This window comes from Seriola lalandi, unplaced genomic scaffold (assembly GCF_002814215.2).
Source record: "Seriola lalandi dorsalis isolate HSWRI2012SDOR001 ecotype SW California unplaced genomic scaffold, Sedor1 jcf7180001974396, whole genome shotgun sequence".
In the NCBI taxonomy this organism is placed as follows: Eukaryota; Metazoa; Chordata; class Actinopteri; order Carangiformes; family Carangidae; genus Seriola; species Seriola lalandi.
Genome location: NW_019445062.1, coordinates 1 through 12,872, shown reverse-complemented (window position 1 = coordinate 12,872; position 12,872 = coordinate 1). Strand labels below are relative to the sequence as shown.

The window sequence follows — 12,872 nt, the reverse complement described above, 5'->3', positions numbered from 1 at the left end:
TATGTTATGTTATGTTATGTTATGTTATGTTATGTTATGTTATGTTATGTTCGAGCCACACTGACGAAAAACGAAGCTCTGAAATCACTGGCCACAACGGCTGTAATATCTGGTAGGCAGTCAAGAATGTTTCAGGTTTACTACTGGAGTTCATCCAGATTTCTTGAAGATATACAAACGTGTGACGTAGACTACAGATAATACAGATATGATTCACTGAAATGTTAATCACACTATGTGGTAAGCCTCCGAGAAAGGGAGGGTAACATCAGTACACTTCTGACATTATAATACGTAGATACTGTTACTGAGTTGTTTTTTCCTTTTAGATGTAGTGGGGATCATATCTCTCCATAGCTGTTTTGTGGCATGAAAATAGGTCCCATATGATTGCTGACAGTTGTAAGCTACAATTACTTTATTACGCAGTGTGCGTTTGCATTCCTTTTCCTGTTAGCTGGTTCTGTCACTTGTCAGTTATTTACCTTGATTATTGATAATTGATACTTTGTTGAAAATTGGTTAAGAGTGCAACATTTAGTTTTAACTCCTTCATCTACCCTGCACTGTATAGTTATTGGTGAGCTAAGCTTGACCTAGAGTGGCCTTTCACTGACCACAGAGTGGGGTGAGGCTTAAGAGTATTGTCATTGGTTGTCCACAGCTTGATCCTCTTCAGCATAGCTCACAGGGCTGTGGTCATCGGGCAGTGGTCAGTCTGGCCATGTCTCAACACTGCTTCATCCCTCCATGACCTCTCAGACCTCTCTTACTGTTGAAAGGGAGGCAGGTGTTTGAAAACTATGAAGGAGGGACCTTAAACTATTGCAACACACCCATGTAGGATGTCTCACTTAAAACTGAGCTTTGAGAGCTGACAGACACACAGAGGCTGTTTGATTCACAGCAAGAGGGAAGTGAGTCTGATGAGTGCTGAGTGTAAAGGCAGCATAGCACAGTCCTGCTGGGTGTATGAGGAGGTTTTCAAGGGATTGACATCCAGACACTGATGGTAGATAATCTCTGGGTTGGTCTGCTGATTCACAAACCATTGTTTTGAAGTGGTTCCGTTTTTCTTGTGAAAAGTGTGCTGCCAGACATAGATTAACCAACTTCCTCCATGGCTGTTGGCAAGTGATATTTGGTGTGAAAAACAATGTTTTATTGCTCTGATTTTTGACTTGTGAAATGCTTTGATTAATGGTAGTTATTTCATATGTGTTTGATCACCTTGTCTGATGATATTTTCTTTTCCCTTTTTTCCCTTTTCTAGGTGTAACATTTGAGTGATTACAGCTGTGGGATTTTTAAAATTGTTTATTCTCTGGGCTTTTCTCTTTCTGAGACTTCCCTTCTGACGCAATTCTCCTTATACGCATCAAACATCTTTGGGACCAGTGTACCATACAAAACTAGTGTGACAACCACTGCTGCTCGTTTCCCCTCCCTGCGCACTCTGCCAGAGAACAGCATGGGTCTTCAGGCAGACTCAGCACTCCAATCTATTCTCCTCTTTCCAATCCACCTTCTGGTATGGCTGTACTCCGTCCTGTCCTTTCTACCCTGGTACTACGTCACCGGTGCCGGGCAGAGACAAGCTTTGTCCAAGCGGATAAAGGCCCGCTCCATCTCAGGCCGTGCTGAGGGACCATACCGATCTGTGGACCATTTCGACTGCCTGGCCAGGGAGGACTTCCCAGGCAAGGACACGCTGGATAAGCTTTTCGAGTATGCTGTACAGCGATTTGGAGAAACACATTGTCTCGGTACCCGAGATATTCTGAGTGAAGAGAATGAGATTCAACCCAGTGGTAAAGTTTTTAAAAAGGTAAGGATTCCTGCTACTATATTCTTTTGGTGAGGGATACTTTTGAGGACAAATATATCTAATGTTGCATCTGACTCTTTTCCTTCAAGCTGATCCTTGGGGAGTATAAATGGCTGTCCTACAATGAACTGGATTCTATAGTGAGTCAGTTTGGCAGTGGATTGGCAGCTCTCGGACAACAGCCCAAAAGCACCATTGCAATCTTCTGTGAAACCAGAGCAGAGTGGATGATCACTGCCCAGGCGTGCTTCAGGCGTAATTTCCCATGTAAGGATATTCTGTCTGAACAATACAGTACAAGATGTTATCTGACAGAGTATGAATAATCTTATCAGCTGCTGTTGATATGTTTTGGCTCACTGGGTGTTTTGTTTTCACAACAGTGGTAACATTCTATGCCACATTGGGAGAGGATGCTATTGCATATGGACTGAATGAGACTGGTGTTACACATCTAGTCACCAGTGTGGAGCTGCTTGAGACTAAATTGAAAGTGAGTTAATCCCTTACAACACATGAATAGAACCACTCATTTTGATCAAGTTTTTTTCTCATAAAATATCTCATAAAATATCTGAAATATCTGTCTGCGTACATGATCATTTGGGACTAAAACCTCAAACTTGGTATGACTGAAAAGTAAATCGCTTTAACTTCTCGCAAGCTTCTAAGGCCATATGGACACATGAATGGATGAACACAGTATCTGTTATTCAAACTTGACAGGAGACATACTCCATTATTAAATGAATGGCTTGCAGTGTTACTGTGTACTTGTATTTTCAAGCTGGTGTAGTTTACAAAATAAGAATGAATTCAATTTATTATGGCAGTTATTTTCAACATGGTATGCTTGTTCAGCCAGTTTTAAATTAGGTACAGCAAAATGTGGTCTGTGTCAATGTGAGAAATGACATTACTTTACATGAGCTCTGTGAATGGATTGATTAAAATCCTCACATTCCCCCAGAATCCTGGGTTAAGATAAGATCAAAAGGAAATTAATGGAATATGTTGTAAAATACTTTAGATGAATATGATAGCATCTCAGACCGACTCGAAAAATTCCAAACTTCTTTTAACATATTTGTGGGTCTGACAGTAGTTCCAGTGGAGATTTCTTTAGCATGTCAAGCTGCTGCTCATTGTAAAGATTATGTCAATGTATATGGACCTAAAATTTCTTTTTCATGAAAGATTATCATGTGATTTGGCATCCTGTTTTGATACCAGTGTTGTCCTCTCTTTCTGTCCAGAATGTGCTTCCACAGATCCCAAAACTGAAGCATGTGATCTACGTGGACCAGAAGAAAGCGAGCACAGAAGGCTACCCAGCAGGACTCTCCATCCACAGCATGGAGGCTGTACGAGAGCTGGGCGCGCTGCCTGAAAATAGTGTGTATTTCTCTGACTCACCTTTGTTGTGCTTTGTTTTTTTGTCAAATTCCAAGTTGAAATATCTCACATACAGTGAAATACAATAACTGATTGTTTGTCCTGCAGTGGGGAGGGCAATTGTGAAGCCCCAGCCTGCTGATCTGGCTGTGGTGATGTACACCAGTGGCTCCACAGGCAGACCCAAAGGAGTCATGATTGTCCACAGTAACCTGATCGCAGGAATGACAGGACAGTGTGAGCGCATCCCTGGTCTCGGGTGAGTTGGAGTATTGGTCAGTATGTAGAGAATGAATTTGTATGATGTAATGTGTGCACAGCAGAGTTTCGCACAGAGTTCAACTAAGCCCAGCTTCACAGCTCTTACTGAAAAGCACATCTCCAAAGCTCCTTTATCTGTTCCAACATAAACAACACTAGCTTAGAAAAAGACAACTGGATGACCGTAGAATTTTCCATATAAATCAGTGCCATGACTGGATTCCAGCAGCAGAATAACCAGAAAGAACCACACTCTAAAAGGTTCAGTGTTGAAAGTTGGAAAGAGGAACACAAAACGTGTAACCTTTACTTTCTCTTCCCTGTGTTCCCGCAGGCCTAATGATACTTACATAGCCTACCTGCCGCTGGCTCATGTTCTGGAAATGACAGCTGAAATCTCCTGTGTCACATATGGCTGTCGGATCGGCTACTCATCCCCGCAGACACTGTCAGACCAGGTAATACCCAGCACCAACACCAGGTCTTATGCTGTATCTGTCAACATGTATGCTATATTTGGTTATTACCTGGGCAACTTGGTGTGGTCATTATTGCAGTTAGCTTAATCATTGTTGTTGTTTAATGTAATCAGTGCCTTCAGCTGTTTTTCCTCTGTTCCCTTTAGTCCACCAAGATAAAGAAAGGAAGTAAAGGAGACAGCTCAGTACTCAGACCCACACTGATGGCAGCTGTGCCAGTAAGAATCCTGTGTTATATTCTTTTTTTCTTTCCATTACTCACAACCCTGCTCTCCCTTGCTCAGTTTTACACACTTTTTTTCCCTTACTCATCATCCAATGTATAAGTTAATCCTGTATGTTTTCTCCTAAACAGGAAATTATGGATCGCATCAACAAGAACGTGATGAGCAAAGTGCAGGAAATGAGTTTCATTCAGAAGACTCTGTTTACTCTGGGCTACAAGTATAAACTAGAGCAGATCAAGCGGGGCTATGACGCACCACTCTGCAATGCGTAAGAAACCACTATGTTTCCCTAAGTGCCTTAAGAAATAGTGTGTTTGTATTGCTCATCTTGGAATCAAACACACAGCAATCTTTCTTTGCAGCCTCTTATTCCGGAAAGTCAAGAAACTTCTGGGAGGAAGAGTGAGGATGATGTTGTCAGGAGGAGCCCCGCTGTCCTCAGCCACTCAAAGATTTATGAATGTATGTTTCTGTTGTCCAGTGGGCCAGGGCTATGGTCTCACAGAAACCTGTGGAGCAGGCACCATCACAGAGGGTAAGAAAGGATTTAAAGTGTAGAGTAAGAAGAGAGAGTAAAGGTGGGAATTAACAATGTCATTAAGATATTATGTATTTTTATACAGTTGTGGACATCAGCACTGGTCGCGTTGGAGCTCCTCTCATATGCTGTGAGGTCATTCTCAGGGACTGGGCTGAAGGTATGGCTGAAAAACATCTTGGTACAGGCTGTACTTACAGTGCAGAATGAAAAGTATTTATTTAATTGCAGAGTAATTATGTGTTTGTTAACTATTTAATTTGCCACTTTATCTCAGGTGGATACACCAGCAAAGACGAGCCGAACCCAAGAGGGGAGATCCTGATCGGTGGTCCCAATGTAACCATGGGTTACTACAGGAATGAAAGCAAAGATCAGGACTTTTTTGTGGATGAAAAAGGGCAGAGATGGTTCTGCACTGGTGATGTAGGAGAGATTTACCCAGATGGCTGTCTACAAATAGTGGGTGTGTATATTCCCAAACCAGTTACACATTACCTAGGGACATGACAATCATCTGACGGTGTTTGTAAAAGGCACTCCTTTCATACTCAATTTCATAGCCCTAATATGCAGTCAATGTGGCTGTAACTTTTTAATGGAAAATTGTTTGTACTTGGAACAGCAGCACTGTTGTAAACACATATTTATTTTCTCATTTAGACCGCAAGAAAGACTTGGTCAAACTGCAGGCTGGGGAGTATGTGTCTCTTGGTAAAGTCGAATCTGCGCTGAAAAGCTGCCCTCTCATAGACAACATTTGTGCATACGCAAACAGGTGAGATGAACTTGATCTGGTTGGATATGTACGGAAGCACAATGCATTCATCTGAGAAAAAAAATGTGCAATTTTTTCTGAATTATTATTTCACGTGATCTCGTTCATTCAGAAAAACAGAGCAGGAATTAATTTTTCTCAGGTTGAATGCATTATGCTTCTAGAGATATGAGATCAAACCATCATATTTCCAACTTCTACAATGCCTTTCAAAATCTCAAAATACCGTCTACAGAGGATATAAAGAAATGTTAGTGTGAGGAATAAGGTGTAAACATATCACCTGACTTATGGAAAGACAGCCTGAGACATATCCACGTTATATGACAAACACTGTTTAATGCTGTTTGATACGTCTTGAACTTCAACTGGTACTTTTTTTGCTGAACTTCAGTCAGTGCTTATAATTGAATTAACACTTCAACTTCTTACAGCACTTTCTTTTGAACTATTATTTCAGCTTTCACTTTTGTGTTTTGAATTCCACTTTAACTATTACTTCAACTGAGTATCTCAACTATTCTCAGTGTTCAAACTGCAAATTTCCAGCAGTGAGCAGTGACTTTTATCAACCTTGTTCCTAATGTTCATCCTTGCAGTGACCAGAACTATGTGATCAGCTTTGTGGTTCCCAACCAGAAAAAGTTGACAGAAATGGCCAAACAGAGAGGCATTGTGGGAACATGGGAGGAGATCTGCACTCACCCCGACATGGAAAGAGAAGTTCTGAAGGAGATCAAAGTTGTTGCTGCTAACAGTAAGAGCCGATCATGCACAATCCTTTTATGCATACTTTTTTTATTTCTGTCCTTATCTCCACCTTTAACCTCAAGTTCTTTTTGTGTGTTATGTACCAATGTTTTAGTAGAAAAGAGCAAATTATTCATTCCACTATGCTGTGATAAATTTGGGTGAGTATCACAGTTCTCTTCCTCTTCACTTTTCATCCAGTTAAACTCCAGCGATTTGAGATTCCAGTGAAGGTACATCTCAGTCCAGAGCCGTGGACCCCAGAGACCGGACTTGTGACAGATGCGTTCAAGTTGAAGAGGAAAGAGCTGAAGAACCACTATCTCTACCACATAGAGAGAATGTACGGGGGCAAATAACTTTGACAATTTCACCCAAGAGTCCCAGTTATTATCATAGCCACTGTTCTGATGTGTAGATAATTTTTCCTGGTACCCATTTTGGCTTTTCATGCTATTTGTGTACCACAGACATCCAAATGGAAACGTTGTGAACAGAGAAGCTGAAGCTGTAGATAGTTGTACCTGTTGATCCATATGTGCTGCTTTTTATTTGTGTGTGTTGAAGTTTTGATTGTCAAAGAGATGCACCTATGTGGCAGCTCTTACTCCATGAGAAGGGTTTGAGACCATTATAGCACTCAACTGCCATCCACTCAAATCTCCTGGCACTCTGTAGCTGATAGAGTACCACTGTCCTCCATATATTGCCAACGCTTTGTTATTACTTCCATTGAAAATATTAACTGTAATCATCGCAGTCGCTTTTAAAGTTGCTTTGTTAAGTTGGAGTACTGATGTTACTGTGCCTTCAGTCTGCAGTACTTGTGTAGTCAAGCAGAAGTAAGTGGCATCTATATAAAAACAAATAGTTTGTGTTTATTACAAAAATGGCTAAACTGCCATGTTAATGTTTACTTTAGGCTTTAGGAAAAATATCCCAACGCAGAGATAAACCAACATGGATCATAGAGAAAGTTACTCATGATCATGTCTGCTTATCCTTTTTTTTTTTGACCAATGTTTTATTTATTCAGTTGTTATTGTGTCAGTTTATTGAGAAAGTAAGACCAAAATGTGTAAACATAAATGACTCAGGAAGATAAGCAAATGTTTTAATATATGAAATCGTCAAATAGTGGGTTGCTCGCGTAGAAAGCACTTCCGTCAAAATTGTGGGCACCTTATTTATTTGAGCGCAGGATTGCTTAACTACTAACTAGTTACTAAAAATGCTTCTAAGCTAAAGTCAGACCTGGCATACTGTAATACTGTACGTATTTTACCTCAGTTAACAGGTTAATGTACAATTTGGTATCAAATGGTTAAGTCTGTGCATTTTAATATTATAGGAGTGTTTTCTATGTATTTTTCAAAGTGTTGTGTTGATGTATTTGCACCACTAAACCTTTAAGGAAGCAGACATTGACAGTCACTTTACAGTTGGTTGTTCGGTGATCCTATTTGTATTTATTACTCCATCATTATGATCACATGCCTTGGTCAACATTTCAAAAATAAAAAACATTTTTTCGTAATCAGTGTTGTGTATGACTTTTTTTTATTTTATTACAAAAAACATAGAAATAAACCATGCTAATTTTTCAACATTAGCATAAAGGAGGAGAGCCTCAGTTGTTCCAGTCTTGAAATCGGAAACAGTCACTAGCGATCTTCCAAACAGGCTGGTCATTGTTGGGTGAAGCCTGAGCTGTTAAAAGGAAATTCTGGTTGAAGAAACGTGGTTTGTTCCCTTCAAACTTGACTGTACCACCAGTCACCACGAGCAGAGTAGTCTGACCTTGGGTTGCTTGTTCTGAGAATGAAGAAAGGATATATTGATGAGTGATTACTACATCACAATCACACCTTCAGTAGAAAAACATCACATGTTGATATCTTCACACTTCAATTTGATAGATTTAATCCACTGCATCATTTGTACACGGCTCTCTTCTATTCTGGGGAACAGAGGGGAAAATCCACCTAACTTGCACTCATGTACAGTCTATTACAGAATACTTCTACTACTGTACAGTGCATGTCCGGCACATAGTATAGCTATAGATCTATCTTTAGTCTCTATTTTCATTTATGTTTAGTTTTCTACTTCATACAGGTATTTTACATAATTTATCCTTTAAATGTATTGTTTGTTACCTCGGTCATTGTCTGTTGCAACACTGCAGTATCCCCTTAGGAGAATCAATCTAAACATATTTGAGAATGACCATTAGCACTTGAAAGGGCTTTGTGTTTGTCCCACTAACCGTGAACTGGCTGACAGTCCAGTGTGTGAACTTGGAACTCGCTTGATGGCAGCGACTCAAAAAACTCTCCCAGAGAGTCCTGTCCTGACACTGCATTGCCGTTCCACACCAACGTTGCCTTGTCCAGGTAGAGTCGGGTCAAGTTCTGAGACATAGGAGCCAGTAAATAATGACAGTTAAGAACAGGAATAACAGCAACATATGACTTCAACCACAAGCAGAACATAGTGTACACTGGTATTTATATTTGAGAATTTAAAAAAAAACATCAGTTAACAATTTATCAGATGAGATTATTTTTTGATACAAACAAAATATTCATGAGGATCCCTTAAATTTCATTACTACAGAAATGTGACCAAGCTAAAGACATGGCCAAAAGTTTTAATACCCTTACACCTCAATTAAACAATGCTGCGTTCTTCCTGGAAAGTGTTCAAAGTAAAATCTCTTTCATCATGCATATCTGCATGTCTTTGGTAAAATGGCTTGGACAGAATTATTGGTACCTCTGAGAAGTGTTGATAAAAGTGGACTATAATAATATTTTAAGCAGCCTTGTCATCAATTAGTATCACAGGTGTCTTCTATCTTACAAACAGTCTGCCATCCCATTTAAATGTAAAAAGTGCTCATTGTGCTGTTTGGTATGATTGTGTGCACCACACTGAGCGTGGACATAAAAAAAGAAGAGACTGCAAAATAGATATAAGCTGATCTCCACAACCAAGGTACAACAGCCCTGTCTCAGCTGCAAGTCTTGGCTCCTCCAACAGGTTAATCACCCAAAAACTTACATCTAAAAGCTGCCAAGAATGGATAAGAGGAAGACAGGACTGTTATGATGTGGCCTGTTATGAGTCAAGAATCTTAATCCAAATGAATGTCTATGGAAAGAGCTGAAACTGCAGTGGGGATAAGGCGCCCATCAAACCTGAGAAAACTAGAGCAGTTTTATCAAGAAGAGAAGTGTAGAAGTCTCATTAAGTAGTACTTGATTGGTTAACAGGATGTGCTACAAAATATTAGGTCCCAATTTCTTTGTCCATGCCATTTTCATTTGTAGTATAATTTTAAAAAATATGTTGCATCAAAAATCACATGTGGCGTCTATTCTACAAAACACAACAGAGAAGAAAAGAAAACTGTTTTTTCTTTTTGAAATGAAAAGGAACCATGGTATACTTTTAGCCACGTCTGTATATGGTGACTGAGACATTTTAAGTTGTCACTGCTCTCTAGTGAGCAAACAGTGCATTACTATTACTGTCTGACACCTCAATCACACTGGTTATTGTTGTTTTATTTGTCAGATGTATACATACCAATAGTGATACAGTAACCTAAATCAGCCGATAATATTGGTCATATTGGCTCAATGGTGCTCATTTAAAATAACTGGAGAAAAAAAAACACCCAACACAGACCATTACTCACCCTTCTTTTCTTGTCCATGCAGTCGTAGTAAATGTTAACAAATTCCTCTGAATATCTGCATGACTGGTCGACATGGGTCCTGAAATCCTGTTGTGACAATTACTTATTAAATGCTGACCACGATCGTGAAAGACAACAAGTGAAGTTATTTGCGACTGTTTATTGTAAAAGGCGCACATTGGAAACTGGCTAGCTAGCAAAACACTGCGTTAGCTGGTTGATTTCAGTATAAACGTGTAGTGAAAGTTTCAAACTTACCAGCGTGCTAGTCATGACTACAGATATACCGATGAAAACAGTGGCACTACCATCAGCTGGATAGTAGTAAGTCTTTTCTTGCATCAAGTTCAGGTGGCTTTCTTGTTCACTTCGTACCCAACGCAGCCATTTTGTGGCATGTATTACTTCCTCCGGGCACCAGCTCCACCTACCAAAATAAAATATTTGTAAGGCGGACATGCTTCTATTTTGAGGTTTATTATATATATATACATATATACATTAATATATACATTAATATATGAATATATAATATATTCAAATATAAAAATAAAAAAACCGTATATCCTCTCAATCAAATTACTCAATTTAAGATTGAAATAGGATTTGGTAGCACTCATATCTTGAGTTATTTTGTAGAATATTATTAATTAAAAGTGTAGGCTACTTTTATGTTTTTATCTTTCTTTATGCCTCATATGATGATGACCCTGTCTGAATGGCTTTCCATATTTCCTGTTTTAATCAGTGATTCAGGAAAAATTATAGTATAATGATTGAATGAATAATCAGGTTTACAGTGGTCGACAGTATGTACTTTTAATTTTATAATGTACTTAAGTACAGTTCATTAAGTATTTCATTTTATATTACTTGTACTCCACTACGTTTTATTTTACTGGGCTTCATATATGTTACAACTAAAGCTTGTTACTTTGCAAATGAAGACAGAAAAACACATTAAGCTTATAAAATAGGCTACATTAGTCAAGATGAAATATTTTCTAAGCTCTAAGCTACACAAAGAGGTACAGTTCTACATTGTTTTACTAAATAAATAATAGAGATAAGTTGACTCAAGAAAACAAACAAAATAAAAAAGCTGCTGTAAATTTGTATAATCTGTATGAAGTAACAACCCGTCCGATTTATCTAGTGATCCTTTGAAGGGGCATGGACTAAAATGCAGATAATGTAGTTAAAACTAGCTCCACTTTAAGTTTTAACAGTCTCTTTATATAATGTATGGCTTTCTACAGAATCAGATTTTCAGCCCAATGAGTACTTTTGGTTTTTATACTTTAACATAGGTGGGATTTTTTTAAAGAGGACTTTTACTTGTAACAAAGTGTTTTTACATTGTGGTATATTTTTTGTCTCATTGTGAGGTAACACCACTGACGGTATTTTAATTTGAAGAGCAAAAATATCTAGCTATGCGGAAGTAGAGTTCATTATTTCCTGAGTCATTGCTCCTCTGGTTCAAAACTGAAACGAAACAACTCTAAAGCAGTCACACTGTTGGCTGTTGTCTATTTAGTTTGACACTTTGTTTGAGTATATTTAAAAATGGAGGGTTCTGTATCAAATGTGGAGGTCTGTAATTTTGCTTACACGGGGCAGTTTGAGAAATTAAAACAGTGTATTCTGTCAGATAAAACGCTTGCCTGCAAAACGGACCAGGTAAGAATGCACGACCCAGCAAACCCAAGCGGCATTTGCTTATATTAGCCTGCTAATACTTTAATAATAACAAATGCCAAGGGAAAATTTCTACGTCTTCATTCTCGACTTTCTGTATTTTCAGGACCGTAGAACCGCCCTTCACTGGGCTTGTTCTGCTGGACACACCAACATTGTGGAGTTTCTGCTTGACCTGGGAGTTGAAGTGAATCTGCAAGATGATGTACAACTATTTTTTCTGTAAAATGTTTTTATTTTTTCTGTGTAAAACCAAGTGTGATACCGTGGTTTTGTCCTCTAATGTGGTGAATGGGATGATAGGTCATACTAGACAGGTGCACCCCACAATTGAATCACTCCTACAATAACAACAACCACCCAAATTGAGACTTAAAAATAGCACTTTTTTTTTTATAGTAGCCATATAAAAATGTTTAATCTAATTCTGTTTTTTTTCTTAATGTCAAAGTCTAATTTGTATTGACATTTAATTTCACATAATGTCTTTTTTCATGCTTTAATTTTTATTACATTATTGAGTAATCTAAAGATTATCCAATTCCTTTTGTTTTGTGAAATGACCATATGTGATGTGTCACTTCCCAGGCTTCGTGGACTCCTCTTCACATTGCTGCATCTGCAGGCAGAGAAGACATAGTGAGATCTCTAATATCCAAAGGAGCTCAGCTGAATTCAGTTAATCAGAATGGATGCACCCCTCTGCACTATGCCGCCTCTAAAGACAGATATGAGGTAAATTTCCCACTTTGCAGTAATATTAGCTAATACTTTGAGCCATATAATGCCACATGACTGTACTATATGCTTGTAATCTTACATTTGTATTCTGTGTCTGCAGTGTCTTTTAAGTAGCTTTATAAATGTAATTTTTATTATATTTTATTCATAATAGTGATATATTTCCAATATATAGATCAATGTATTTCTAGATATATTTAGTCATATTTTTAGAATAGCAACAAATTGTTTATTAATCAAGTGTTAAATCAACAGAGCAGTAGTAGGAAACTTTTTTTATAATCCATTAATTTTTTAAGACATTTTAAGCAATATATTTTAAATATTCTTTATATACTTAACAGGATGTTAAATTAGATAGTGTTAGATTTTGGACCTTGAGCATTTTTAATTGTTTTCTTATATTATATTGGCCAAAGTATTAATAGAAGAAATAATCAGTAGATTAATTGATTTTCTCTTGAGGTA

General features: G+C 38.2%; 2 protein-coding genes and 1 long non-coding RNA gene across 3 annotated transcripts; 2 read left to right on the top strand and 1 right to left on the bottom strand.

The window, feature by feature from the left end:
- The first annotated feature begins 716 nt into the window (after positions 1-716).
- LOC111653979 (long-chain-fatty-acid--CoA ligase 4-like) lies at positions 717-7,793 on the top strand. Its single transcript, XM_087173426.1, has 15 exons — positions 717-917; positions 1,274-1,828; positions 1,918-2,095; positions 2,212-2,321; positions 3,085-3,223; positions 3,332-3,482; positions 3,819-3,942; positions 4,110-4,181; positions 4,319-4,458; positions 4,553-4,725; positions 4,814-4,888; positions 5,006-5,194; positions 5,392-5,506; positions 6,106-6,263; positions 6,458-7,793. The coding sequence occupies exons 2-15, from the start codon at positions 1,472-1,474 to the stop codon at positions 6,613-6,615; spliced, it is 2,139 nt and encodes a 712-aa protein (XP_087029552.1). The 5' UTR covers positions 717-917; positions 1,274-1,471; the 3' UTR covers positions 6,616-7,793.
- Positions 7,794-7,799: 6 nt separating this feature from the next.
- Positions 7,800-10,372, bottom strand: LOC111653987 (NTF2-related export protein 2-like). Its single transcript, XM_023404797.2, has 4 exons — positions 10,221-10,372; positions 9,963-10,049; positions 8,526-8,670; positions 7,800-8,071 (listed from the first exon to the last, which is right to left on the bottom strand). Exons 1-4 carry the CDS (start codon positions 10,302-10,304, stop codon positions 7,887-7,889), a joined length of 501 nt encoding a protein of 166 aa, XP_023260565.1. The 5' UTR covers positions 10,305-10,372; the 3' UTR covers positions 7,800-7,886.
- Positions 10,373-11,433: 1,061 nt separating this feature from the next.
- On the top strand, positions 11,434-12,431 carry LOC111653995 (uncharacterized). Its single transcript, XR_015437115.1, has 3 exons — positions 11,434-11,645; positions 11,770-11,868; positions 12,252-12,431. It is a non-coding gene; the product is annotated as an uncharacterized LOC111653995 (long non-coding RNA).
- Positions 12,432-12,872: the final 441 nt, after the last annotated feature.

Excerpts from the sequence above, each read along its gene's own strand:
- LOC111653979 (XM_087173426.1), top strand. The coding sequence starts at position 1,472 with ATGGGTCTTCAGGCAGACTCAGCACTCCAATCTATTCTCCTCTTTCCA. Across the intron at positions 2,096-2,211 it reads CTTCAGGCGTAATTTCCCAT|TGGTAACATTCTATGCCACA; the intron begins GTAAGGATATTC and ends TTTTCACAACAG. Across the intron at positions 4,726-4,813 it reads AGCAGGCACCATCACAGAGG|TTGTGGACATCAGCACTGGT; the intron begins GTAAGAAAGGAT and ends ATTTTTATACAG.
- LOC111653987 (XM_023404797.2), bottom strand. The coding sequence starts at position 10,304 with ATGCAAGAAAAGACTTACTACTATCCAGCTGATGGTAGTGCCACTGTT. Across the intron at positions 10,050-10,220 it reads TAGTCATGACTAGCACGCTG|GATTTCAGGACCCATGTCGA; the intron begins GTAAGTTTGAAA and ends TTGTCACAACAG. Across the intron at positions 8,072-8,525 it reads GGACTGTCAGCCAGTTCACG|AACAAGCAACCCAAGGTCAG; the intron begins GTTAGTGGGACA and ends CTTCATTCTCAG.